The 25,207-nt window shown below is 41.4% G+C and overlaps 4 protein-coding genes across 7 annotated transcripts; 2 read left to right on the top strand and 2 right to left on the bottom strand.

Moving 5' to 3' along the window:
- Nucleotides 1–911: 911 nt before the first annotated feature.
- LOC117151095 (ring canal kelch protein) lies at nucleotides 912–9,242 on the top strand. Its single transcript, XM_033318344.1, has 6 exons — nucleotides 912–1,481; nucleotides 3,066–3,467; nucleotides 4,294–5,532; nucleotides 5,595–6,151; nucleotides 6,516–7,546; nucleotides 7,607–9,242. The coding sequence occupies exons 1-6, from the start codon at nucleotides 1,039–1,041 to the stop codon at nucleotides 8,351–8,353; spliced, it is 4,419 nt and encodes a 1,472-aa protein (XP_033174235.1). The 5' UTR covers nucleotides 912–1,038; the 3' UTR covers nucleotides 8,354–9,242.
- A 19-nt stretch (nucleotides 9,243–9,261) lies between these two features.
- LOC117151096 lies at nucleotides 9,262–19,312 on the bottom strand. Of its 4 annotated transcripts, none has more exons than XM_033318346.1 (8): nucleotides 19,234–19,312; nucleotides 15,389–15,948; nucleotides 12,268–12,610; nucleotides 11,279–11,682; nucleotides 11,082–11,203; nucleotides 10,875–10,990; nucleotides 10,702–10,819; nucleotides 9,262–10,647 (listed from the first exon to the last, which is right to left on the bottom strand). In XM_033318346.1, the coding sequence occupies exons 2-8, from the start codon at nucleotides 15,690–15,692 to the stop codon at nucleotides 10,177–10,179; spliced, it is 1,878 nt and encodes a 625-aa protein (XP_033174237.1). In that variant the 5' UTR covers nucleotides 15,693–15,948; nucleotides 19,234–19,312; the 3' UTR covers nucleotides 9,262–10,176. The 4 variants fall into 4 exon arrangements, with proteins under 4 accessions (XP_033174237.1, XP_033174238.1, XP_033174239.1 ...); XM_033318347.1 differs by having other exon boundaries at nucleotides 19,229–19,295; XM_033318348.1 differs by lacking the exon at nucleotides 19,234–19,312 and adding an exon at nucleotides 19,104–19,198.
- LOC117151097 lies at nucleotides 13,676–15,002 on the top strand. The gene is made up of 3 exons (XM_033318349.1): nucleotides 13,676–14,007; nucleotides 14,133–14,739; nucleotides 14,799–15,002. The coding sequence occupies exons 1-3, from the start codon at nucleotides 13,676–13,678 to the stop codon at nucleotides 15,000–15,002; spliced, it is 1,143 nt and encodes a 380-aa protein (XP_033174240.1).
- A 4,835-nt stretch (nucleotides 19,313–24,147) lies between the features above and the next one.
- Nucleotides 24,148–24,734, bottom strand: LOC117143498. The gene has a single exon (XM_033308219.1). The coding sequence runs from the start codon at nucleotides 24,694–24,696 to the stop codon at nucleotides 24,358–24,360; it is 339 nt and encodes a 112-aa protein (XP_033164110.1). The 5' UTR covers nucleotides 24,697–24,734; the 3' UTR covers nucleotides 24,148–24,357.
- Between the last annotated feature and the right edge of the window lie 473 nt (nucleotides 24,735–25,207).

The following is a 25,207-nucleotide window of genomic DNA, read 5'->3' as shown; positions in this document are numbered from 1 at the left end:
AGCGAGTGCTTTGTTTTAACAAAACCGACAGTTGTACACGTGTAGAGCATTTGTAAATACTACCGATTTTCGCATAAGCTGTAGCTATATTAATATAATGAATTATAAATCATGTATTCCTACCTAGGTGGTTGCTGTTATTCGTAAACATTCAATAAGCAGTTGTTTCCAATACCTATTTAATGTATTTTACATATCTCACATGTTGATGAGCATGCGTATCAATATTCAAAAACAAAATCGATCAAAAAGAGCCAAACAAATAAAGTTGATCAAGATATTAGCAAAAATCTCAAAGTGTGTTTTAAATCAGAACTATGGAGTCATAATGAAACATTACAAAAAATAAAGGTGTTAATGCATTTCAATATCTTTAAAAAATAAATGTTTAACACATTCGTTATTTTTAAGATGAAGTGCAGAATTCTTTATAAAAGGGGACTAATCAACTAAAATCTATAGTTTCATCTATCAAGAATATGCTCAACTAAACCTATTCTTACTTTATTTTATGGAATTCTGGAATTGAATAAGCATTCTTAATGAATTCAGTGTCGGATATTTCTAATCTTTTTTGGAGTTTTATTTATTTATTGTTATAAGATGAAATAGTTAGGCTTTTTTTAAGTTTAGGTAAATGTGGATATATAACAAATATTAATTTGTATATCAATTTATCAGTGTACCCTACCTTTTGACATATACGTATAAATAAAATTAAAAGGTAAGAGGTCACATTTAAAATGCAATTCAAACTAAAGCAGCACAATGCCAGTAAAAAGTTAAAACAAAATTAATGAGTTTATAATTTATTTAATAGTGGGAAACAACGCCAACTCAGTGAGAACTGGTTGAAAATGCCTATCGGGCTATCGATGGGTACCCATCGCTAGTGGTAACCTGCGACCAACCCGAGGCTGGTCACACTGCTCTGGTCGCGTCCAAAAAGTGTACAATTTTTCACCACCTCGGTTTGTTTTTTCGGACCAGGCGAGGCACCTTCGATTCGCTACGACTTCCGTTTCCGATCCGTTTCGGATGATAGCTCTGAGTGCGCTGCTAACCAAATATACGATCGGTATTATGAGCAACCTAAGCAATGGCAACAGCAACAACAACAACCAGCAGCAGCAGCAACAACAGGGCCAGAACCCACAACAACAAGCACAGAACGAAGGCGGAGCGGGGGCGGAGTTTGTGGCGCCACCGCCCGGACTAGGCGCCGCAGTGGGCGTGGCAGCCATGCAGCAGCGCAACCGCCTGCTGCAGCAACAGCAGCACCACCACCAGAATCCCGCCGCCGAGGGAAGTGGCCTGGAACGGGGCAGCTGCCTTCTGCGCTACGCCAGCCAGAACTCCCTGGACGAGAGCTCCCAGAAGCACGTCCAGCGGCCAAATGGAAAGGAGCGCGGCACGGTGGGGCAGTACAGCAACGAGCAGCACACGGCGCGCTCCTTCGACGCCATGAACGAGATGAGAAAGTAAGGATGACTAGAGGTCCTGTCGAAAGATCAGGTTGCATGACTATAAGATTTGTTTCAGTCCTTAAGCATCAAAAAGGAGCCGTAGTTTCTAAGGACCTTGAGGCAGTATCCTTGCATGCAGAATATTTAGCACTAATTTAGATGATCTTGGTCCGGAGTCCGGAACTCAAGAACATCTTACAGATTCGAGATCCTTAGTAATATATACTAATTCCTACCTGTGAGAGGTTTTCAATGCCTTAAGTAGAACTTTGGTTATTTTGTACCTGCATCTACATATGATTTTTAATGTTATGCAGAAATAGAGTTATGGTATTTTATAACCAGATTATGTAAATAAGCACACCTACAAACGGTTCAAAAAAGTTCCAAATGTCGCATAATAAGTCAGTCATGCCCAAATGTATCATCTGTTTGTTCAAGAGCAAACCAGCTGAAGGTTCAGGTTCTAAAAATGTGTCAGCTATTCCCCAGTAACTATTTCCTAGACAAAAACCAGCTGATCTTAGTTTCATCCACTAAAAGTTTCATTTGTTAAATATGACGACCTACCTCAACTTAATATAAATAGAACTGTGCTAACTACACTCTATAATAAACCCGTCTCCTCTGTTCCCGGACAAAGGCGCATGATTCAATCCCTGCGTGTTGGACGGGAACAGGTGGACCGACTGGCTGGCTCTCGAGCTTCGAGATTTGGGCCAAGATGCGAAAATAAAATCGCTGAAAATGTCAGACGATCGTCACTCGCATATTTGCGCAGTTCGCTTTGTTTATCTGGCCGTTGCTAATATTTGTGTTTGCACACTACATATGTATAAACGAATATTTGCCGCCGCTTTTGTCGTGGGGCCATTCGCATTAATTATTGTCTAGTTTTTATTATGATGAGTTGCTTACGCCTTCGGGTTTCGCATTGGGCCACGACCTTGAACTTGGTGCGGCCAAAAATGATATTCGTTTTCGAATCGCATTTCGATTCCGCTTCCGCGTCTCCGACTTTGCTTACTTTTTGGAAAACTACTGGGCGCATGGAAAATTTATTGGCAGCTTACATAAAACGAGTTTTTTTTCGGCCCAATCATATCGTATTCGGCGCAAAAGTGAATGTGGTGTAACCCAAAAAGTAAGCCGAGCGTTGTAATCTGAATTGCTTGTTAACTGGGAATGATTCGAAAAAAGATTCCGGGAGGTGTATATTCTATGCGATTTTTATTGGGTTATAATTATAACACCTTCTGATTTTGAAGACAAAAGACTAAGATTTTGAGTAGTCATCATCATTTAATGGCGTCATAATTTGCAAAGTTAATATAATCCCCGTCTCTTTTTAGAAAACAAAACATTTTGCTCTCGAAATAATCTAAGCACTTTTGTTTACAAACATACATCAGCCTTGAAGATATTTAGCACGCTTTTAAACTGTTTATTTGGCAATCAAAACGACCCATTGCTAGTGGAATTTGAAATGTTTGCAATCGATTTAAAAGTCTCAATATTGTCGATACATGACGGTTACTGACCAATTTACTTGGTAAAAAAAAAAATTTATCAAATCATATATATATTTACCTATTACAGACAAAAACAGCTCTGTGATGTGATATTGGTGGCCGACGATGTGGAAATCCACGCCCACCGCATGGTGCTGGCCTCATGCAGTCCGTACTTCTATGCTATGTTCACCAGCTTCGAGGAGTCGCGGCAGGCGAGGATCACCCTCCAGAGTGTCGATGCCCGGGCCTTGGAGCTGCTCATCGACTACGTATACACTGCCACGGTGGAGGTGAACGAGGATAACGTGCAGGTCCTCTTGACCGCCGCCAACCTGCTACAGCTCACGGATGTGCGAGATGCCTGCTGCGACTTCCTGCAAACGCAGCTGGATGCGAGTAATTGCCTCGGCATCCGGGAGTTCGCTGATATTCATGCCTGCGTGGAACTTCTCAATTACGCAGAGACCTACATCGAGCAACATTTCAAGTAAGTGGCTAGATTGTGATGACGCACTATGGGCAGACAAATATAAAATTGTTTTGATTTGCCTGTTTACAGATAGGAATCCATTACTGTATCTGTTCACTATTCACTTTTCGAACATATATATTGGGAATAATCAATTTAGTTTATTCTATATCTACGGATAGTAATTCGTATTATCCATTTATATTCCAGTGAAGTGCCTATTCATATATTATTTATTCAGAGTGCATATCCCGCGCTTATTAGAAAGCTGTCGTACAACAATATCAATTAAATCGGATAACTAATCAATGGGATTAGCTAACTGATATATATTTTAATAATACGGGTTAACAACTGTGCCAAGACTCAACAAAAAGTATTTCTCCTTATATTATAAAAACGATGAAATTCCTAGGTGTGTTTGGAACGTATAAAAATTTAAATAATTTAACTCGGCTTTTTGATTTAATCATTAAAAAAATCCTATAAAATTAGTAACTGTCACGTATTGGTGTCTTACAGCATTTATTTTTAGACGCTGATTTTGGGCTTCCATAAGATCACGTTTAATCTTATTTTAATTATATTTTCGAATGCAACTACTGAATTAGTAATTAATAATTAGTAACCAAAGTATCAGAATTATATACGTTCTCATTGATTTCATCAGGCAGAAACAAAATAAGTTAATTATTAAATTTATATAACAGTAAACAGACGCAAAATCGAAAGCAAATGTGCAATATAAACCGTTGAACCGGTTGCGATTAATTGAATTTACTTAGCCCACTCCGCTCATTCCTTGCGCCCCACTACTAACTGCTTGTGTTTGGTTTATTTGCAGCGAGGTGATCCAGTTCGATGAGTTTCTGAACCTCTCGCACGAGCAGGTCATCAGCCTGATTGGAAACGACCGGATTTCGGTTCCAAATGAGGAGCGCGTATACGAGTGCGTCATCGCTTGGTTGCGCTACGATGTTCCGATGCGGGAGCAGTTCACCTCGTTGCTCATGGAGCATGTGCGTCTGCCGTTCCTGTCTAAGGAGTACATCACACAGCGCGTGGACAAAGAGATCCTTCTCGAGGGCAATATCGTGTGCAAGAATCTCATCATTGAAGCATTGACCTATCATCTACTGCCCACTGAGACAAAGTCCGCTAGAACGGTGCCCAGGAAGCCGGTGGGCATGCCCAAGATACTGCTCGTTATTGGAGGACAAGCACCCAAGGCTATACGATCGGTGGAGTGGTATGATCTGCGAGAGGAAAAGTGGTACCAGGCCGCCGAAATGCCCAACCGCAGATGCCGCTCCGGCTTAAGTGTCCTGGGTGACAAGGTCTATGCTGTCGGAGGTTTCAATGGATCCCTGCGTGTGCGCACCGTAGATGTCTACGATCCTGCAACGGATCAGTGGGCAAACTGCAGCAACATGGAGGCCAGACGATCTACCCTGGGAGTAGCTGTCCTCAATGGTTGCATATACGCCGTGGGCGGATTCGATGGCACAACGGGTCTGTCGAGTGCCGAGATGTATGATCCCAAGACTGACATCTGGCGGTTTATCGCCTCTATGTCCACGCGTCGCAGTTCTGTGGGCGTAGGCGTCGTCCACGGACTCCTTTATGCCGTGGGCGGGTACGATGGCTTCACTCGTCAGTGCTTATCTTCAGTGGAGCGCTATAATCCGGACACGGACACATGGTTTGCTGTGGCGGAAATGAGTTCGCGCAGGAGTGGCGCCGGAGTGGGAGTGCTGAACAATATTCTATATGCCGTTGGCGGTCACGATGGTCCCATGGTCAGAAGATCCGTTGAAGCCTACGATTGTGAAACTAACTCCTGGCGTTCGGTGGCAGACATGTCATATTGCCGGCGAAATGCGGGAGTGGTGGCTCACGATGGCCTGCTGTATGTGGTCGGTGGCGATGATGGCACCTCAAACCTCGCTTCTGTGGAGGTCTACTGCCCAGACTCGGACAGTTGGAGAATACTGCCTGCTTTGATGACCATCGGACGCAGCTATGCGGGCGTGTGTATGATCGACAAGCCCATGTGAATGGAAGAGCAGGGTGCATTGGCCCGGTAAGTCAATGGAAGCATTGTTGCCAAAACAAATTATAATTATCTCTCTTGTTTCTTTCTAGCCAAGCTGCTTCGTTGGCCATCGCACTGCTGGATGATGAGAATAGCCAGGCGGAGGGCACGATGGAGGGCGCCATTGGTGGTGCCATCTACGGCAATCTGGCGCCGGCTGGTGGGGCTGCAGCGGCTGCAGCTCCAGCTGCGCCGGCTCAAGCTCCCCAGCCAAATCATCCGCACTACGAGAACATCTACGCGCCAATTGGACAGCCTAGCAACAACAACAACGGCAGCAACAGCAACCAAGCTGCAGCCATCGCCAATGCCAATGCCCCTGCAAATGCCGAGGAAATTCAGCAACAACCACCACCAGCTCCCACTGAACCTAATGCCAACAATAATCCGCAACCACCAACAGCAGCAGCTCCAGCACCACCACAACAACAACAGCAAGCACAGCCACAGCCACAACAACCTCAACGCATACTGCCCATGAATAACTATAGGAATGATTTGTATGATCGATCTGCCGCCGGTGGAGTCTGCTCCGCCTACGATGTTCCCAGAGCCGTGAGATCTGGCCTTGGGTACCGACGCAACTTTAGGATAGATATGCAGAATGGTGAGAATTGAGAATAATATTAAGCAGAAGACAGTTTACGGCAGGTGATAATTTCCGTTTTTTACGCTGGCTTTATTGGTACTTTTAAGTATGAAGTGCTCGTAAAATCGACATAACAATTCAAAGTTGTCTTCCAATTAACCTCTTTTTGAACGGTTGCTTGAGCTATATAACTTTATCAGTATTGGTTTGCCTTCATTTTCGTGAATTTTTTAAGCAAACAACCTTTTTAAATGTTGTGAGATGGGAAGCAAAAACCATTCAAACGGAAACAAACGAAGTTCAAATCAATTATTAGTTCTTACCGGCCCACATTTCGTATAACAAATGAATTTTTATTAAGCATTTTTATTTTCACCTCTAGGAAATCGATGTGGAAGTGGTCTTCGTTGTACTCCACTTTATACGAACAGTCGATCCAATTGTCAACGCCAGCGCAGTTTTGACGACACTGAGTCCACGGATGGCTACAATTTGCCCTACACCGGAGCGGGAACAATGCGATACGAGAACATATATGAGCAGATTCGAGATGAGCCACTTTACCGCACATCCGCTGCCAATCGAGTGCCGCTCTACACACGTCTTGACGTTTTGGGTCATGGAATCGGAAGAATTGAAAGGCACCTTAGCTCGTCATGCGGCAACATCGATCACTATAACTTGGGCGGACATTACGCGGTATTGGGACACTCGCACTTTGGAACCGTGGGACACATTCGATTGAACGCAAATGGATCGGGAGCAGCAGCTCCTGGCGTAGTTGGGAGCGGCACATGCAATGTTCCAAATTGTCAAGGCTATATGACAGGAGCTGGATCCACAGTTCCTGTGGAGTACGCCAATGTTAAGGTTCCTGTGAAAAACAGTGCATCTAGTTTCTTCAGCTGCCTGCATGGTGAGAACTCGCAGAGTATGACCAATATTTACAAAACGTCTGGAACGGCAGCTGCCATGGCTGCCCATAATTCCCCATTAACGCCAAATGTGTCCATGGAGCGAGCATCCCGCTCCGCGTCCGCGGGGGCAGCTGGATCAGCTGCAGCAGCTGTTGAAGAGCATTCTGCGGCGGCTGATAGTATTCCAAGCTCATCCAACATTAATGCCAATCGAACAACAGGAGCCATTCCGAAAGTGAAAACAGCCAGCAAGCCAGCTAAGGAGTCGGGAGGATCCTCCACGGCCGCATCGCCAATTTTAGATAAAACTACATCCACTGGATCGGGAAAGAGCGTAACCTTGGCGAAGAAAACTTCCACAGCAGCAGCGCGCTCGAGCTCGTCTGGAGATACCAATGGCAATGGCACTTTGAATCGGATCTCCAAGTCCAGTTTGCAATGGCTACTAGTAAACAAATGGCTGCCGCTGTGGATTGGTCAGGGCCCCGATTGCAAGGTAAAAACATTTGTTCTTCTTTTTACCTCGAACGAATCTGACTATGTACATCCATATTAGGTGATCGACTTCAACTTCATGTTTTCCCGTGACTGTGTGAGTTGCGACACAGCTTCAGTGGCATCTCAGATGTCAAACCCGTATGGCACACCCCGTTTGAGTGGTCTTCCCCAGGATATGGTGCGCTTCCAGAGTTCTTGCGCTGGAGCTTGTGCGGCAGCCGGAGCAGCTTCTACAATACGAAGAGACGCAAATGCAGCTCGCCCACTGCACAGCACTTTGAGTCGCCTGAGGAACGGAGCTGAAAAGAGAAACCCCAATAGGGTTGCTGGAAACTATCAGTACGAGGATCCTTCCTACGAAAATGTGCACGTTCAGTGGCAAAATGGTTTTGAATTCGGAAGATCCCGCGACTACGATCCCAATTCCACCTATCATCAGCAGCGTCCTATGCTGCAACGGGCTAGATCGGAAAGTCCCACCTTCAGCAATCAGCAGAGGCGACTCCAGCGCCAAGGAGCTCAAGCTCAACAGCAATCACAGCAGCCTAAGCCTCCTGGATCTCCAGATCCATATAAGAACTACAAACTTAATGCTGATAACAACACCTTCAAGCCTAAGCCTACCGCTGCCGATGAGCTCGAGGGAGCTGTTGGTGGAGCTGTAGCTGAAATAGCGCTTCCTGAAGTTGATATCGAAGTTGTAGATCCTGTCAGCTTAAGTGATAACGAGACTGAGACAACCAGCAGTCAAAACAACCCTCCAGGCACTACCAACAGCAATAATCTGAACGAGCACAATGATTAAAAATGGATAAAAGAAGTTGCTTCTGGCAGATCAGCGTTGTAGTTAAAATATTTAAGTATGTAGTTAAACTTCTCTGAAACTCATAAATTTTGTACGGCTTTTAAGATTTTATATTAAAAGTAAGCTGGGTTTTATATTTATATTCAAAAGTGATACCAGTTTATAGTAGGAAGACTAGTTTTAACTTCAGTTTTCAATTCGCTATGTGCAAGTAATTTTTTTAGGATTTAATGTCTCTAGGGACAGAGAACTTTTACTGTGCGGAATTCTAATTACAACGCTGATCTTCAAGATTGAATCTCAAAACAATAACAGCATAACGAATCGACCAAAACAACTTCGAGCGAAATTGAAAATTCATTTTAGAAATCAAAAAGATATACACTTAAACATTGTAGAATTTGATATTACTATAGAATCGGGCGACTTTGTGTGACCAGCCAAAGCTCAAGATCGTATATTATTATGTTGCATACTGTAGTTGTAGTTGAAACAAGAATTTTTGAGTGTCATGTCGAGTTATAGGTAACCTAAGAGCCACATCATATCACTCTCCGTAACCACTTTAAGCAATATGCATTTTATATGATAGTTCCATTACTTTTCCACTGCCTACTCAAATTTCCATTACCCCATGGCATTTGGCACATGCACCTGCTTCGTTTGAGTATGTTAAGTTATGGCTTTAAACCGGAACAATAATATTTAGCCAACTATTGTACAAGCTCTCCACTAGAATCCTATTGTTTAAGTCAATTAGAGTTACAGGTATTATTTACATGCATATATATACAAGCGCATATACAATACTCCAGATCGGTACATAAATATAATCATACTTACAAATGTATTGAGTTTAACTAATTCATAATAAAATAGTTCAACGAAATGCTATGCGGCTGGAGTTGTTTTTCTGGAAGATTTTTGTTTTTATTTTAACAAACTATTATAAAATTGGATGCTCCGTTCTCATTGCTTTGTTGTTCATATACACAGATACATTAAATATCAATACCGTAAATTAAAAAATACAATATCTGTTCGTAATATACTCGTTTTATAGATATATCATGCCAAGGATTTTTCCGGTTCAATTTTGGTCGCTCGAGGCCCGATTCGCCGATTTAGCCGATATGTTTTCCTATGCTCCCTCATATGGATAGACTCAAAAAAGCATAAACACTGATGAGCGCTAATTTGCATAGTATACGTATATGTTTATATTTCTTGAAATTTCGCTTCTAAATCCAATATTACGGGAATGCTTTATTCTTACTCGTTTACTCTTTAAATATTTGTAGTAATTTGTTGGCTGCAATTTCTCGCTATGTCTACAAGCTTTGTCTAAATCGCTGATAAGTTCTTTAGGATTAGATTTTATATATTTGCTGTTGTCGCCGCTGCTGCTCTTGATGTTGATTTTTGTAGTATACTTCGTTTCACCGCCTCGTTCAATGCTAAACTTAAAATATACATGAAGAACTAAGAACTAAACTAGAAAAAATCGTTACAAAATTAGCCCAGAACTATACAAAAACGCTTTTAGCGCTCGCCTCCCTCTCACATTCGTTCCTCTAACGCAGATCAATTGCAAAAAAATATTGTACATACTGCTAATTAATTGCCAAAATAATATAAAGCGACAATAGACTTATTGTCGAAGGGCCTGGAATGTCTCCTACTTCGGAAATAGACTGATACAAGACTCGAAGCCCGATTGGGGGATCCCAAAAACAATCTCAATGTGCCGCCTGTGTTATTTTCGCATTTACAATCGCGATATATATACTCTGACACTAACCCAGCTGTCAAGATCCTGCGCTCTACTTGGGCAACTCATAGATCTGGACGGGCAGCGCCTTGGGCGTGATAATCTCATCCTCGAAGTCCTCGTCATCACCGTGGATGGCATAGTCGCCGCCATTGTGCTCCCCCTCGAACTCGTTGGGCACGATCTCCACGTCGCTGGGCCGCGAGGTGCTCCGTGATCCTCCGCCGGAATCGCTGCCGTGCCGATTGGATCTCGTCTTGGTGGACTTGCTCACGAAGTCGCGCAGCATGTGCGAGTACAGGATGTCGTCCAGGTAGTACATGGTGCCCAAGTTGTATACGAACACCTCACTCTCCGTAATCTGGGCATTATTGACGCTGGTATAGTTGCTACCCGGGTTACGGGTGATCTTAATGTGGCCTCCGCCGATCGTCTCAAAGACCTCATTATCGCGCAGATCGCGGTTATACAGTCGTCCCTTAACGAAGTGGTTCAGCAGCATTTTTACGCCGCGTTGTGAGGCCTAGAAGTATATTGTTATCCCTACTCCACGGCGGAGAATGTATTTCGCACTCACCATGACCTCATCTGATAGCTTGTCGAATCCTAGCTTCTCGAAGGCCCGATCCTCTGGCACAAAGAACGTGTAATTGGCGCCGGAAATGTGGGGAGCAATCTCGGCACTGTTAAGATATCTATTTGGAAAGTTTTTTTAAATTAATTTTATTTATTTAAAATTCGAATCTTTACCTGGTAATCTGGGTAAATCGTGGATCTCTCTCCAAGGCCAAAAATGAATGGGAAAGGAACTGTGCTCCAAACCAGGGGAATGCCAGCAACGGAGGTGTCTCCTTATCCTTGTGCATCTAAAAGAATCGGAATAGTTGAAAGAAATAGAATACGTAATTTAATCTTGAATAAATTTTAGCCAGTGCGGATTAGGCATAATCAGCTTACCTGGTGCAATTTGGAGACGACAGCTTCCGTGACGAAGAGCACCTCGGAGATAATGAACACCTGATTGCCATTGGAGAGGTTGTAGTCGGACATAATGCTCACATTATTCACCGTGGGGGTGGCTATCGAACGAGGCAAGGGCCACATGCCGTTGTCATAAATTGAATTTGGGAATATTATTTATGGGAGCCACTTACGTTGGCCGTGGAAGACGACATCCTCGCCACCCATGGTGGTCACGACCACCTCGTCCATGTTCCGAACATCGGCCAGCCGCAGGGGTCGCTGCATGGGCAGGAAATGGTTCCTAAGCACCGACTCGGTGAATTCCGGCACGGAAAACGGATAGAATCCCCAGTCGATGGGATGCCAGCGCTGGAAGGCGTTGTCCGACGGAATCAGCACCGTATACGCGTTGTCGTCCATGATGCGGGTCAGATTGCTCTTGGAGAGGAAGTGCTGGAAGACCTTGGTGCCGGTCTTCATGTTTGCCAAAAAGGACATCAGCGGACTGGCCTTCGACTCCTTGATAACGGGTTCCACCTTTGCATGTGCATTCGTAATGTTCGGCTGCTCCAGCGGCTGAGGGTCGTTGTAGCGGCTGCAGGATGCACAGGGAAAAAATGGTCATCACATCTCAAGTTATGTAACTAAATTTATAGTATTTTTTATTCGCGGAAAATCTGCATTTTTTAAGCTACCAAAAGAAGTATTTGTCATTTTCTTAAATGGGAAATCATGGACCGAATTGTTTTTATGTGCGACGAATATTCAGTGGATGATTATGGGAATGTGGTGGAACTAGGTCCACAGATTGAGATTGAGATGGCCTCGGTTAGCATTGCGGAAGAGGAAACCCTCAAAAGTTGGTGTGTGTGTGTGTGTGTGGGGAAAGTTGGACCAGCGAAAACTTTGTTTGCCGCCTGATAAATTTCGCATGAGTGCACTTTTGACCGCAAACAAACTAGGACTAGGAATTCAGCAGAAGTGCTTTACAGTGGTTTTAGCATAGAATAGGTTTAACAAATTTAATAAAATCCCTTGGTTCTCAAATGTTACCAATATGTATATATTTCAAAAATTTTTATAAGCGTACTTTAAATAAATGAACCTATTATGAAATGGACACGTTTATGGCATAGTTTCAGCCCACTGTGCTGGAAAGGGTGCCGGTGGCCTTACTCACTTGTTCGTTTCCTGGATATTGCGCTTGGAGTAGGGCGACTTCCTATCGCCCAAATAACCATCAATTGCAATGGCCATCAGGTTCTCATTGATACGCAGCTTGTGGAGTATTTGCTGGCCATTGAGTAGCCAAACATTGTTGTGGGATTTTTCCAATTTACGGAAAACGATTTTGTGTCCGTTCCCATTGCCGAAGGACTCCTCCTCCTCCTTGCTGTTCCCATTACCATTGTAGCTGTCGAAGATTTTCCCAGGCACCACATGCTCCAACATGAACTCCTTCAGCCGCGGCTTCTCAATGCTCCGCACATCGATTTTGGGCACAATCAACGTGTACGGCAGGTCTGTCCGGATCATGTCCACCGGAATCGCACATGCAAAGGAGACGGAGGGTTAGTTACCCAGTTACCCAGGGAATTGCTCGCTTAAAAATGTAAACTGTTTTCGTTTCATTTACGGCTAAGTGCTGCGCTCACCACACCTGAATCCCTCACCTGTCTGCATGCTAATCAAGTAATTATCTTTGGGCCCTGCCGCGAGTACATAATTTTTTTTTATATTTTTTGGCGGGTGTGTAGTCGGCGGAAATTCGTGGCTTTAATTAACCGGTATTAGTATGGCATAGGCGTTGTGGACTGTTATGTTCGCAGTTAGCTAACATAACATATTTCAATGATTCTTAATTACTATGTCTGGTATTCACTTAAATGGAATTACAAGTATAAAAACCATACACCAATTTTACCATTAAGCATTTAAGCATTTTAAACAGAATTTTTTTTTACAGCGCGTATGAAATTTAATTTCATATAAGTCGCACCTGGTTTTTCATTTTTTTTTGATATAAAATTATTGACCAAAATATGTTAATAAATATGCTTCCTTGCGATTATTTCTTCGCCGTTTGTTACTACATTTAATCTTTGTTAGCATTAAACAACTTCAAATCGTCACCTACGGCTTTTCTTTTTGTTCTTTTATTTTCCATATCTCAACCCAAATGGAAAATGGAAAAAATGGGGTATATTGTATTCGGTGAAAAGTATGTAGAAGGGAGAATCAAGTGCTTTCCGACCGTATAATGTATATATTGTTATTGTTACTGGAATAAACTGACACTTCAAGCTTTCTACAAATTGGTGAATATGTCTGTCTATGCTTGGTCCAAGGTTTTGTATAAATGTAAATGAGATTTTCTTTTGCCTATGTCAAATTTTAATGCGACCATTCAGTCGAGCTACGCTTGACTGAGTAATGGGTATCTGGTAGTCGACGATACTATCGCGGTGTCTCTTGTTTTTGTTTATGATCAACATTTGGACAGCTGAACGAAGTAATTTGTCAACGTCACGCATTTCCATTTTGCTGCTTTCGGGAGTTTTCCAGGCTGTCTGGAAGTCAGTTGCGCCATGTCCTGCCTCAAGAGCATTCTGCAGCTGCTGCAAGTGCTGACAACGCTTTCGGGCTGCAACATTTACAGATACGTCGAAGGCAGGCGGGTATTCAAAGTGAACCCGAAGATTAATTTTCTGGTGGGGGCGGTGCACAGATTCTGGCTGAGGCCATATCTGCTGACGACCTTTCTGATGCACGTCATATTCTGGCTGGCGGAGTTTCGCAAGGGACTGACGGATCTAACGCCTGGGAGTGAGAGGCCACTTAAGCTCATTTACAGAATAGGACTGACACTCGCCAAATATCAGAACGTTTTCATCAGCACGGGAATTGCCTATCACTACAGGTAGAGTTTGATGTTAAAGCTTACTTAAATACCAAGCAAATTCAAATGAGAGATTATAATTCTATGATTGTGATGGATTCACTTTGAAAAGCATTAATGTATTGTTAATTATCCCCCAATTACAGGCATCATCAGAAGCTAATGCGACAGGTTCTGAACGAATTCATAAGGATCTATTATAGCTACGAGAGAATTTGTGGTAAGGTGCCGAAAATTAACTGGCTTCTTTTTGGCATCCAGGCCTATGGAGCATTTATCGCTTTGATGGCTCCGTTTGTTAGAAACCAAATATTGGGTCTGGGCATCAACCCAAATGTTGACATATTACTGGAACTGTCTGCAGTAATCTTTGTGTGCATTCAGCCGCTGCTATTGTCACTGGTGGTCTACTTGGGCATCATGATACTCTATGCCTGCTACGACATCCAACTGCCTCACAATCGAAGGAAATCATTCCAGCTTTTCGTCTTCTACAGACAGCTCATCAGACTTAGGTACACATTCGACTGCTTGGTCAGGTCCTTTGTGTGGGCGGCTTTAGTGCAGAACTTTTTCATCTTCATAGCCAACTTTCACTTGATCCTGTACGATCAGCAGTCAGCCATACACTTTGGTGAGAGTCTGCTCAGCGCCTTCATATGTCCGGTAGCCCTGCTCCACATAAATGTGACCATTAGCTCCATCGAGAAAAAATTCGGTCAATTTAAAGCGAGCTACAAACCTCAGCGACAGGTGAGCAACTTTTCCAATCTTTTTAACAACAAAATAGTTATTGACATTTTATTTGCCAGACACAAATGATGTGGCTCTATATGCACGTGGTGAGAGCGACTGTGGATAAAAGTGGCTTTAATGCCTTTCGCCTGGATAGGGGACACATTCTAGAAATGCTGAGACTGGGATGGTCCTTCGCCATGTTCACAAACGCCATGTTGCTCAACAGCACCGCCAGGCTTAAGCATTTCCAGACTGTGAACTATAAAAAATTGTTGTAGTCTACTAAGTTAGTCCTTAACAATCAAAATACTCTAAGGATTTTAATATTCAAAAATCATTTGATAATATTTAATGAATGATATTTGTTCTGTACTCTAATTATTAATGTCGCCTAAGAATATCTACAAATGCGATAAACATAAATGTAATACTCTAAGGATTGTAATATTCGAAAATCATTTGATTATATTAACTACATGATATATGTTCTGTTTGTTAAGTTACTTCCTAAGAAGTTAAATACTCTAAGCTTTGTAATATTGAAAAATCATTTGAAACCATTAAATGAATGATATTTGTTCTGTACCCCAATCAATTATATTGCATAATACTATCCTCTGTTTAGGATTGTATGCCTCTTAAGTTTCCCATGATGGAAACTCACCTGGTAGCGGCTTGTAGCCGTACAACTCGAGGACGGGAAAGCCATCGTCGATGAACCGGTAGACCTGCTGCCACTTTTCGTCTTCCTGGTTAACGCGTTGCAGGATGGCCAAGTCGGGCAGCACTTTGGCCTCAATCAGCTTGGCATTCTTCAGGCTGGCATCGATTCCGGTTGACGTTGTGGATGCTGCAGTTGCTGCTGTTGCATCTGCAGCAGTGGCTGAGGCAGCAGCAACATGGGCAATCGGCAGCAGCGACAGCAACACAAGTGTTGCTACCGGCACATGCAACATTTTGCGCGACATTCGAGATTCGGTTGCTGTTTTATTATATTTCGTGTTCCTCTGTTCTTGCTCGTTAGGGAACTGAGAAATTATTTTTAATTGCTAGCACTTTTGGAGAGTTTTCGTTAGTTGTTGTCTTTGAGTTGTGTTGGTTTGGGTTGTTGCCACTTGTTCTTCAGTTTCAGTTTTGATAGTTTTACGGTACCACGAGTTTATTCATTTTTTGTTGTTTGCAAACTTGTTTTCGGCGAGAGAAGCTTTACATAATTGTCAAGTGCTGGAAGAAGAGGCGGTGATTTTGATTAGTTTGCAAACTTTTAACTTATTGAAATTCCAGGCGTCGTCTGTGCGACTAAATGCGGGTATTCAAGTGATTTGTATGCAAATCGCATCGCGTTTTTCGCCATTCTATAAATACGAATATCTATATCTATGCGGCTATACACATATATAAAAAAAGAATAGTTTGACTGAGTTCATCACGCTGCGATTTGCATTCGCTGATTGAGATTGCAGTCTGGGGAAAACCCGAAAAGGGCGGCACTTTTGCGACGAGATCCCAGCCAGATGATGGGTATCAGGAATTGTTGAATTTGCACACATCTAGTCATGGTGGGCCCTCTCTCATTCTATTCTTATTTTGCATATGAATCGTGGCTGTCTAACAAACCATAATGTGCGACAATTTGTTTATTTGCTGACCTCTGCGCTCAAATCTGATCGCATACAAGGCTGTTCACTTAGCGGCATGTGCACACAGATACGGATACGTGTATCTGTATCTGGCAGATAGTATGTGAAGAAAGTAAATTAATTTCAATTAAAGTTGACAAAACTAGACGGCAAACTACGGCGTAAATAAGTCCACAGATAAGAACTGCGACAAACACCAATCATATTGAGTCAAAGAAAAACTCCCAATCTAATTTAATTTTTTCCGCCGAATCCGAAACATTTCCCTAAGCTCAAACACGTTTAAATATGCGTTGCCATTAAGTGATTTGTTATTCCTTTTTTTTTTGCTCTAGCTTAGCACCTTTGGCGCGCATTTCCAAACCGAACTGAACCGCACCGATTCCCGATCCGAACTATACTGTGAGTCCAAGGGGTGGTCAAGTCGCCCGACTGGAAGACCGGAGCAAAAGCCTGAGACAACAGAAAAGTCGGGCGGGAAGCAGAGGAAAACGGGCTCAGAGCTGCCCGGTGGCAAATCGGATGGGAACCTGTTTCTGCGGTGCTAAGTATATCCACAAAGGACATGGTAAAGTTTTTAAAAGCGTGTATCGAAGTGTGTCAAATACAGAAGAGTCATGACTAAATGAACAAATATTTAAACTTCAACAAAATACATTAAAAAGTATTGAATATTATTAAAATTTATAGAATTCACTTTGAAAGAGCCTCAATTATACCACTTGTACACATATTTCTGACATATTGAAAGCGACCCGAATATCGCATTATGCTAATTTTGTAATATCGATCCATTTTAAAAGTTTTCCCAGGCCAAGCCGATGAATACAATTTCCATTTTATTTAAATTCCCTGTGCATTTGCCACCGGGCATTTATCACTTATCACAAACGCTCATTATTCATGATTATGCTTTGGCTTTTGTGCAAAATTGTGCAACTACCGCCGCAGTCCCGGCTCACATGGACTACTGGCTGTCTGGTCTGTCAGAGGTTCCCCATTATTGCGGAACTCCCCACCATCGCTCCCAGTACCATTCTCAAGCCCAATCCCAGTCCCGTTCCCATTTCATTTGCACAGACAGCGAAAATACTGTATTCAAAAATAATCTTGTGTATTTCAGAAAATTTATGTATTCCCGATGTCATTCAAAGAGACTAATAACTTTGGGTTAGCATTAAAGATTTATGACTTTTCTTTTCTTTGAGCTTTACTTTCCAGCATTACTTGCTCATTCAGTTCGATGGCCTACATTTTGGCACCCGTTTCTCTCAGTGCATTCCCCGTCTGGGCACCGCCAGCAATTGCTGTGATTGTGCTGACGAGGTTTTGTGGCCGAGCTGTAGCTGTAGCATCAACCGACTGACTGCTGCACTATATAAATGTTGTCTTGCCCTGTTACAACTTTGTATTTTTGGCTTCTTTCCGAACCGCCTTTGTGTGTGTGTGTGCGAGTGCCTGTGTGGATTTTAATGAGAGTCTCGTGCAGGTCTTTCCATTGTTGGAAGCTGACTCTGCCGGCCGACGGTATTGTAATTGATATTATTGTCAACCGGAGGGTTTATTTATACTTTAAGTTGGCTTTTAATAAGCAGCACTATAGCTGCTCCACTGCATTTCGTATGCGAGAAGGGAGCGCTCCGATTTGGTCTTGATTGAAAGTCTGCCTTTATTGGACGATTTTTGGACTGTTTTCGTAAATATGTGGAAATTGCGTTTCCTTTAAAGGTTAAGGAGAAGTAAAAGTGAGTTCATAAAAAATTAAATAATTTCATGAAGTTTACTACAAGTAATTATACCTATTCGTGGAAGTTGGCAAAATGGCAAACAATTGGAATCCCTTTTTAAGCAAACAATAGACTTTCAAATGTCGATGACTACTGAAAAGTGGGTGATGATACATCATTAGGTTTTAAACTAACTGCATCAATCACAATCTGTTTGAGGAACTGCATCGACAATTAAATTAAATGTCGGACATTTCCCAGCGCTCAAGTGCCAGACTGAACTTTCAATCAAGTTGGATGAACTATTTAAAAATTTACCCCTGAAAGGTGAACTTAAACGACTTGTAATTATTGGCATCTTCGGGATAGTTTCCGGATAACTTCTCTGCCATAAACACAAGCTTACCCTGACTTGCTTTTTAATTACTTTTCCACGTAAAGCTTGCCAACTGAGCTCGTCCTTTTTGTACGCTACGTTCTTGTATGATTAAAAAATTCTTGGAAAACAATTTTCATAGTTTTTAACCGGGGAAAAGCCGGTAAATCAAGCCAGGCACGCACACACTTGTTATTAGTGGAAACGGAAATGAAAATGGAAGGGCGCAGGGTGCTGGTAAAACTCAGTTGCCGAATTTGTGTATACGAAAACCGGAAGGACGTGGATTGTAGTTTGTTGTAGTGATAGTGGCAGTGACAGTAGTAGTAGTAGTAGTACTACGACGCATACTACACAATACTACCGTGACCAAGAGCAACAAAACAGCAGCAGCAGCAGCAACAGCCGCAGCAGCAGGAACAGCAGCAGAGTCCAGAGTGCAAACCAATTGAAATTAATTTGCATAATATAAGTGTGGACATTCAGCAATAGAATGGAACCGAATCCACTTTCCACCCACCCACTTTCGCCCCGATGCACAGGCCGCTAATTCTGGGATTATTCACAGTTTATTGCACTTAGTTTTCTTGCACAAATGTTCTTGCTCCCCAAACAGTTTTCCTCGTTCGGCCTCACATTTTCTGCGCCTTTCTTTTCACATTTTTATTGAGCATTCGGCGTTAATTGGATTGCTTTCGGTTTTATTAGTGGCTTGTTTAAATTTTCATTGCAATTTTTAGCCAGTACTAGTTTCACTGAACTTTACTTTTCCGCTCTACGCAGCTCGCGCGTTGCTCTTTTGGCAAATGTTGCGTCTGTTGTGCCGGAAAATTGACTACGGATTGAGAGCTTTCGTCTTGGTTGCGTCGCTTCTCTGTGCTTTTTGGTCTCCTTGGTAATGGCCCAGAGTTGCCAGGTTTCCTATACAAATTTCTATTATATTTTTAACTTTAATATTAAAGGAATGGTAATTAAACAATTAGTAAGAAGGAGCAGTTAAATTTATTCAACTCCTTCAGAACCTTAACTTGCGTATTTTACAAAGGTAGTTAATGAAAATTCTTATGACTTGGTTAAACGTTCATAAGCTTAAAAGTTTAAGTTTAGGCTTAAAGCTTATACTTGCAGCTGAGAAACGAACCAAGTACGAGTTTTTACATATTACGTATACGATCTGTAAGCTATTTTCTTTACTGTAAATGTAAATGAAAAGTGTAACCAAAGACACTAGACACTAGTTATTCTAGTGTCTTTGGTGTAACCGTATATTAGCTACAATAACTGGAAAAATTTAAGGAAATGTTGCGACTTAATAAAACTAATCTGTATCGCTGAATTGTCGGGAGATAATATTTAATAACAAATTGTAATCAATTTAATTTGAATGAATACGTTTTAATTTTTTAAATAATAACGAAGTTGAACGTGAGTTACAAATTCAAAAAATAAAATATATATTCGTTTCTAATGTTAATAACCAATTAAAAAAAAATTATTAAACCCTTTTTTCTATGCTTGACCGCACTTTGCTCGGCTTCCTTTCCGACGTAACTATATTATTGAATTAATCAAGCATACGCCTTATGGACCACACACGCACACAGGTGGGATAACAAGACATTAACACATTGAACAACACTTGGCTGGCAATTATTAACACATTAACAGGTCGCTATTTGGCTGATTTATTTGCACAATTCATAATTATAATATGCAGGCTTTACTGGTAGGCGACACGTGACAATAAAAACAATACATAAAATATGTCCCTACCATTTGTTTGTGTAGTGAAAGCAAAAAACAATGAATACGTAATAAGAAAAAAGTACGAATGGCGCCCATACAACAACAGTATTAAATGTCAAATTAATTTTCATGCCATTAAATGCAGCAAGTGCCACCGAAAGCAAATATAAACAAACCAAATATAGAACAATCAGCAGCAAGGACGTCCAATCAATGCGACCGATTCAAGGTTTTTCCAAACAACAAGAAAGCGGGCAAAAAGTGGAGAAAAACACAGTGCACAAATGAAAGCAAAATACGAACCCAAAAAATGTGCATAAATATGCCGCAGAGCTTAGGAAGCCACTGGCTTAAAGTCTTAGGATTCGTCTGAGGAGTGCACACATGGGCAACGAATAAATATGGCTGTACCATTTATCCTTACGAGAGTTTCCACTTCGCAGCGAGAGTCGTTCTTTTATTTGGCAACATGTATTTACATAGATTTACATTGAAAACACTTTAAATGCCAGGCAATCAACACTGGCCGGCTTGGAGGTCCTGGGCCCAGGATCACAGCCCGATTGTCCTGGCCGAAACATGGTTAAATGACATGAAAGACCGATGCCCCTTGGCCAAAAACAAAAGTGCATTGAGGTCGACCGAACGAACACATACATATACGTACAGTAAAGCAAACTTTGTGGTTAAAACTAAAGTGGCCTTTTTAGCATTCAACAAATACAAAAAAGCACAGAGAATACAAAAACAAAAGTGCCAAAGAAGGGGGCTTCGAAAAATGTCCGAAAAGTTGAATGGAGAAAGAATTTTATTGCCGCTCATCTGCATTTGGCCACAGTTCTCACAGTTTTGGCCTCTTTTTTAATATTTCAACACAATTTCTGCATCGCATGGCAATGGCAATGGCTTTGGCCACCAGGAGCAGAATCCTGAGGACTTTGGTCTTCGGTCCGCTTTGCGGTAATTTATGCATGCTGTTTGCCTCTCCTCTCGACTGTTGACTTTTGTCGGTTATAAAATAAATAAAAGATGTCACAAAAATGCTTTGACATACCTGTGCCCCAGCACAATAAATACAAATTTACTTGACTTCAATGATGCTGCAGCTAAGCCTAAATGCGACACACTAACTACGAACCAACTTAAATTCGAAATAATAAATTTTGAAGAATATGCACAGCTCAATTATTATTAGTTTTTGGTAAAAGTAATTGTTATTATCCATTATTTATTATATATTTTTACCATCTTGCTGTGATGAACTGCTCAACGCTTTGGTGCCATCCTTTTCCGTATTAACTGACATTATCACCAGTAGGCCATGTTCCAAGGCCATTTTAGATGGCCTTCAGTTGGCTTTATTTTGGCGTGGCGACTAACTCAGCGTGGGTCTTATCACTGAATTGGCAGTTAGACTTAATTGAATATTCAAATGGGTGCTGGCTAGCACATGAAAGAGCTCATTGGAACTGATGAACCGCTTCTCCCGTTTGGTTTAATTTAAAGCGAAGAACTTTTTGTTTGGACTTGAATAAAGAAATATAGCACTTTAAAATGTACAAGCAAAAAAGATGCTTTTTATTCAATCCATATTGGTGAAATTTTAAGCAAGGCGGTCATACAAAGTATGACTGTCGGTTTTAAATAATGTATGGCGAAAAAACAGGCCGCTTAAGTATGGAAAATTTACACAAATAATTAACATAATATGGTCATGTATTGTGGCCTTTGAGAGTGTCCGAGTGAAAAAGTGCATTTTAATTGCGAAATGTACGATTAATTTTAAGCGCACATTGCACATTAGTTGTTGACTTATGCAACACTTTGGCAAGTGGTGTTTGTATCCGGCACTCGTCAAATAAAATAACTAAATTCAAAAAGGAGTATGTATCAGGAAGAAGAATTGTTTTTATTATTCTAGATCTGAATCCATTCAAATTACGTTTGGGTTTTAAAATGTCTATGCTGGTCAAAGCGCAAGAATACACCGCTAGGTGGAGCTATGCTTTCAATTCTAGTTATATATTTTCTGGTGGAATGACGAGTTCGTCCTTGTTGAGTGGGCTAATGAAAAGCGTTCAAGTGAGATTTACTTAAACAAATTCTAAGACACATTCCCCAGGCAGTCACTGCAGTGACCAAAATGGCTGTGGAGTCAGATGTCTTGGCTCCCGAGGGCAGCTTAGGTTTCTGATTCTGTTGCAGCCAAACATTTTATTTGCATTTCCACAGTTGTCCTTCACTCGCTTGGCAATTGAGTTTCTCATTTGTGTCCTTTTTACCCGGCTTGTACGAGCTCCGAATAATGGAGGTGCTGCCCGCTTGTGCAAAATGCTGTGATTTAAATATTTAAAAAGTGGCAGAAATAAAATGGAAGACAGCTTTTGTTTAAATGCCTTTTATGTGCAATATTGAGCCAGCAGGCAATCGAGCAATAAATCAATGCAAAATAATGCATGTGCATATCGAACATTTTTCTTGTTTTGGCTCAAGGTTGTATTGTTGTATATCACAAAACGGTTTAAGCATCGCTTTGCGGCACCTTTAGTTAAATCGCTATTCCTTATTCTACTCCGTCCTTAGTCGCTACATTTAAAAATATATTGAAGGCAGTGACAAATTAAAATTTAAGATATGGTGGGCTTACTTATGTTAATTTTTATTTACACTATATATGGGCACATTTTTTAGATTTTATTGCTTAGTGTTTAATGCTAGTAATTACTTTATTTGTATGCATGTAATGCCATAAATCCGATAAATATTCAGTTGTACGTATTTAAACATTTCCTTAAAATTAGAATGTTATATCTGCCACTCCTTCTTATTTGTGAAATCATTTCCAACCCGGTCTTTTTGCTCCGTGCCAGAACAAAGTGTCGGCGGTGCGGTTTCGGCGCCGTGGCATCCGGTGTTCGGCGACCGGAAATGGCATTAATGCCTAAGCCCGACGCCCTATGCGCCATTATAATTAAATGCGCTGGCGACTTCTGCACTCCGTCTGAAAAGTGCACCCTGCAAATAATTAGCACGGCTCGGAATCCTGTGAGTAATTAAGGTAAGTCAGCTGTTGCCTCCGTCTCGAGTGAGGCCAAAAACGGAAAGAGCAAAAAGTGTCGTCCATTGTCAACGGAAATTAAAGTTTAATGGGACAAGGTTTTTTTTTTAGAATTTTCAAGTGAGAAATAAGCTTGTCCGGCTGTTTTTACGCTGGCCAAATGTTCGTAACATTTCAAGCTATTAAACTAGAATTTTACCAACTTGATGGCACACACAAGTGAGAAAACTGTTGTAAAAACATGGGAAATTCTGAGGGAGTCGGAGTTTTTCAACCAGTGGCATGTGAAAAGCAATTACAGAAGTGATTTAGAAAAATGCAAATGTGAAAATATTTAGAAAACTATTTCCATGGGGAAGTGGCATAGTTGAAAATTCGTTATTTTTCGTGTTTCAAGTGAGAGTGGAAATAATTTTAATAAATTTGTGTGCCAAACACAAGCGCAAATGCGGTTTGTGACACTTCCTTTAATAAATAAATTTAATAATGTATTTCCACTCTCCATCGCTAAGCCGCTTTTAATGAATTTTTAATTAGCGTGCTTAATTTAATTAGTTAATTGATAAGGGAATCTTTTTTTATGTATTTTGCTTTGTTAATCTCTGTGATGTATGGAGCTTTTAAATGTCACTTCAACGTTTGTCCTTTATGCATCGACAAACAAAATGCGTATTTATTTTGCAGTTAAATGGCTTGAATTCGTGGTTCTTTCATTCACTTTTGTTTGCTTATCTGGCCACTTAAATGACACAAAACCCTTTATCTGGCCACCTTGTTTTGCTCTCTAGATTACGTTCATTTATGGGCTGTAAATAATTAGTTAATTGAAGCAGAATTATCGTGGAATGTTAAAAGCACTGTCTAGTCAAAAATAAAACACATGGATTTTAGGATTTCTTTCTTTACTTTGAACTTATTATAAATCATGATTTTTTGTTCTTAGCGCCTAATCAGTAAAGCCGCTTCCTTTTTAGTTAAGCTTTGCATTTGTTTGCACAACACATTTCGATTGCCACCGTTTGAAAACAGAACGTAGCTCGTAAGTGCGATAACGCTCTAAATTAGTCACGACACGTACATATTATTTCACCGCACTTTTATGGACTGCACCTCCAGCCAAATCATCACAGCTGCTATAGCCACATAGATAGCCACGATCATGAAGATCTGCAGGGGACTGGCGGTGAAAACTTGGACCACCAGCATCACGGTTCCCAGGATAAACACACCGGACAGGAAGCTGACCATCAGGATGGTGGACCAGTTGCGAAACCAGGCGTGCTTTTTATCCGGCGGCGGTACAAAGATCGGTTTCAGCGGTCTATACTCCTTCTGATACTGGGTCTCGTATCCGCTGGTGAAGTCGACCTCATCGTGGTACGTCCTCGGACCCGATGTTCCAGCCCTTGTCTCATCCGTGTCCATTTCGAAACGCGTTCTGCTCTCGACTAAAGAGCGATTCGCTGGTCTCCGGGCATTTTCAGCGATTTTTTCCTTCCCTCTTTTTCATGATTACCAATCAGTTTGGGGTCTGCGTTATTATCGCCAAGGCAGAAGGTGTTAATTGAGGCAACAACAAGGCAAACAGTGAACCGTCAAGAGCTGACAATCTTCTTTTTGTTGCTTGTGACTCAGATAAGATAACTATATACGTCTGAGAAAACCCGTCAAATGAGAGCGGAGAAGAGTCCCAAAATGACAAGAAAATCACATTGAACTAAGAGATTGCGAAGAGAGATCAATTTGTTCTACCTTATCAATTTATGGGTACATACGAATCATCGAAATATATAAACTCTGTTAACAATCTATTAAAGTGATAAATGTTTTACTAATATCAGGCATTTCAGTACTCATATATTTCTGGCACTCTGTTTCCGTCTTAAGAGGTTCTCTTTAATGTTGTCTCTTAGTTTCCTTCAAATTCTCTGGAAGC

The sequence above is a fragment of the Drosophila mauritiana genome, chromosome 2L (genome assembly GCF_004382145.1).
Source record: "Drosophila mauritiana strain mau12 chromosome 2L, ASM438214v1, whole genome shotgun sequence".
Taxonomy (NCBI): Eukaryota; Metazoa; Arthropoda; class Insecta; order Diptera; family Drosophilidae; genus Drosophila; species Drosophila mauritiana.
The sequence above is the reverse complement of the archived record's forward strand: the minus strand, read 5'-3'. Positions and strand labels throughout refer to the sequence as shown.